Source organism: Engraulis encrasicolus, chromosome 7, assembly GCF_034702125.1.
Source record: "Engraulis encrasicolus isolate BLACKSEA-1 chromosome 7, IST_EnEncr_1.0, whole genome shotgun sequence".
NCBI classification, from domain to species: domain Eukaryota; kingdom Metazoa; phylum Chordata; class Actinopteri; order Clupeiformes; family Engraulidae; genus Engraulis; species Engraulis encrasicolus.
This window is the reverse complement of record NC_085863.1, coordinates 33,304,554-33,307,053: the sequence shown is the minus strand read 5'-3', so window position 1 is coordinate 33,307,053 and position 2,500 is coordinate 33,304,554. Positions and strand designations below refer to the sequence as shown.

General features: G+C 50.6%; 1 protein-coding gene across 16 annotated transcripts in view; it reads left to right on the top strand.

Moving 5' to 3' along the window:
* The window catches only part of auts2a (activator of transcription and developmental regulator AUTS2 a), a 596,658-nt gene that overhangs the window by 565,557 nt on the left and 28,601 nt on the right, over positions 1–2,500 (top strand). For 15 of the 16 annotated variants that reach the window (XM_063203283.1, XM_063203279.1, XM_063203282.1 and 12 more), the window contains one exon: positions 1,309–1,763. In XM_063203283.1, the coding sequence (XP_063059353.1) occupies positions 1,309–1,763 (455 nt within the window). The remainder of the gene's footprint in view (positions 1–1,308; positions 1,764–2,500) is intronic. The other variant, XM_063203273.1, reaches the window with a different exon arrangement.

Genomic DNA, 2,500 nt, shown 5'->3' with positions numbered 1-2,500 from the left:
ACTTACAGTACACACACACACACACACACACACACACACACACACACACACACACACACACACAGAGAGAGAGAGAGAGAGAGAGAGAGAGAGAGAGAGAGAGAGAGAGAGAGAGAGAGAGAGAGAGAGAGAGAGAGAGAGAGAGAGAGAGAGAGAGAGAGAGAGATAGAGAGCTCCATGCCCACCACACCTGCTGCTGTAATGGGATGGGGCACATGGAGGCGAGGCGAGGCGAGGCGAGATGGACAGAGAGAGAGAGAGACGGGACAAGACCCCCTCTGAGGGAGTATCATGTTCACAGGGGAAGGCTGTTAGCACCGCGGGCTAGCCAGGCCCAGACCCAGGGTGGGGCACCGGCAGCTGGTATTAGTGTTGAAATGTATGCCCTTCCCCGCAGCTAGGGAGATGAATCTTTAGAGTGGGAGTGGAAGAATGCAAGATTATGATGAGGGGAGTGCAAGAGTGTAAGATAATCATGTACTGTAGTGTAAGATAATCATGTACTCACTGAGGCGAAACAGGCAGGCATCATGTGTATGTTAAAGGTACTGTAGTATGCTACTGTATACACTGAGGAGTTTTTGAGGAGTCTTTCCTGGGTCTTAACCCATTGATGTCTGATCAACATTGATCTAACATTGGCCCTCGCGCCTGGAGCTGCATTACGCAACATTCAGGCTCATGAGATTTGAGACAACTTTATTAAAAATCTCAGTTTGTTTGAGATTAATGAACACATTCTAATGAAAGATGAGGGTCTTGGTGTTTAAATGCAGCTTAGAGCATGTCTTTATGTGCTTCAGAAGCTGAGTTATTTAGGTTTTTATTGGCTGAGGGCAGCTTTTCTTAAAAAGGGCTCAGACATTCAGCACCTTTTTGCAGGTGCCTTAGGCATCAATGGGTTAATGCTTTTCATACATACTGAGATGTGAAAATACTCTCCAGATGTGAGGTGAAGGTAGAAATGATGGTACAGTAATTGTTTTCTCTCTAACCCCCTCTCTCCCTCCCTCCCTCCCTCTCTCTCTCTCTCTCCCTCTCTCTCTCCCTCTCTCTCTTTCATGGAAAATGTCCCTTCTTCTCATGATTATCCCTCTCTCTCTCTGTGTGTCTGTCTCCTCCGCCCTTTCTCTTTCTCTTTCTCTTTCTCTTTTTCTCTCTCTGTCTCTCTGTCTCTCTGTCTCTCTCTCTCTCTCTCTCTCTCTCTCTCTCTCTCTGTCTCTCTCTCTCTCTCTCTGTCTCTCTCTCTCTCTCTCTCTCTCTCTCTCTCTCTCTCTCTCTCTCTCTCTCTCCCTCCCTGCCCATCAGCAGCAGTAGGAGCAGCACTCCAGGCAAGTCCCATAGTGGAGGAGTCCCAGCACCCCCACCTCCACCTCCACCTGCTCCTCCAGGACCAGCTACGTCCCAGGCCCAGGCCCAGACCCAGGCATCTCCCCAGCCCCAGCCCCAGCCCCAGCCCACAGCCCCAACCCACCTGCCCTCCTCGGTGGCGCACCCACCCGGGACCCCCACTGGAGCAGCCGGAGCCGGAGCCGGAGCCTCATTCCCCCCGGGCCCCCCGCTGCCGCCGCCGCTGCCGGCGGCCAACCCTGCGGCGCCGCACAGCTTCCCCACCACCGCGTCCCCTCACCACCCGCACCACCACCCACACCACCCCCCCAGCATGTTCGCTCCCCCCGCCGCCCTGCCCCCACCGCCGCCTCTGACCTCCAGCACGCTGCCCGTGCCCGCCGGGCACCCCGCGGCCGCCTCAGCATACTCAGGTACCCGCCTTACTTACTGTAAGTCCACCATGTCAACCAAACATGGTATGGTGAATTCAGTTATGCAAAAAAGTGGCCCAATTTACCTGAATTCATCCCTACTAAAACAGTTCATGGTAGCAAGCTTAACTTGTCGGCCAGGTCGATTGGACCAGCAGCAAAATTGTGGAATGGCTGCTTTTAGGTAGAAAGGTACAGTAAATGATATGTAAGATATTTACTGGAGTATTTCAGCTCTGGAAAAAAGCCTAAGATATATAATAGCCAGTGCTCATCCCTTTCCTCAATCTTCAACGCGTCCTCTGATTTCTCTCTGCTACCCAACCCTACCCCCACCCCCCTCCCCCCGGTTCTTGTACAATGTATGTCTCCACTGCTTTAAGCTATATATGAGGTTTTTTATTCTATGTCTCGATGTTGTGGTTTGCAATATGGAGCTATGGAATCTTTTTTTCTCCTCATCCTTACCCAATGTTGTATAACACTTAGCAGGTACTTTGCTGTACTTTATTGTTACATTTGTTGTAATGTAATGTACTGTATTGTGCTGTTTTTGGGGCGCCGCAGGAGCGGCTGCCGTTACCCTAAGTTTCCCCTTGTGGGATCAATAAACATAAGTCTAAGTCTAAGTCTAAGTCTAAGAGGTGAACCTGCATCTTTTGTGATTGTCACAATCAGGCAATTAGTTTAATGTGTCAGTGTGCGCCCTTCTAACCTCTATTCTTCATACATTTTTC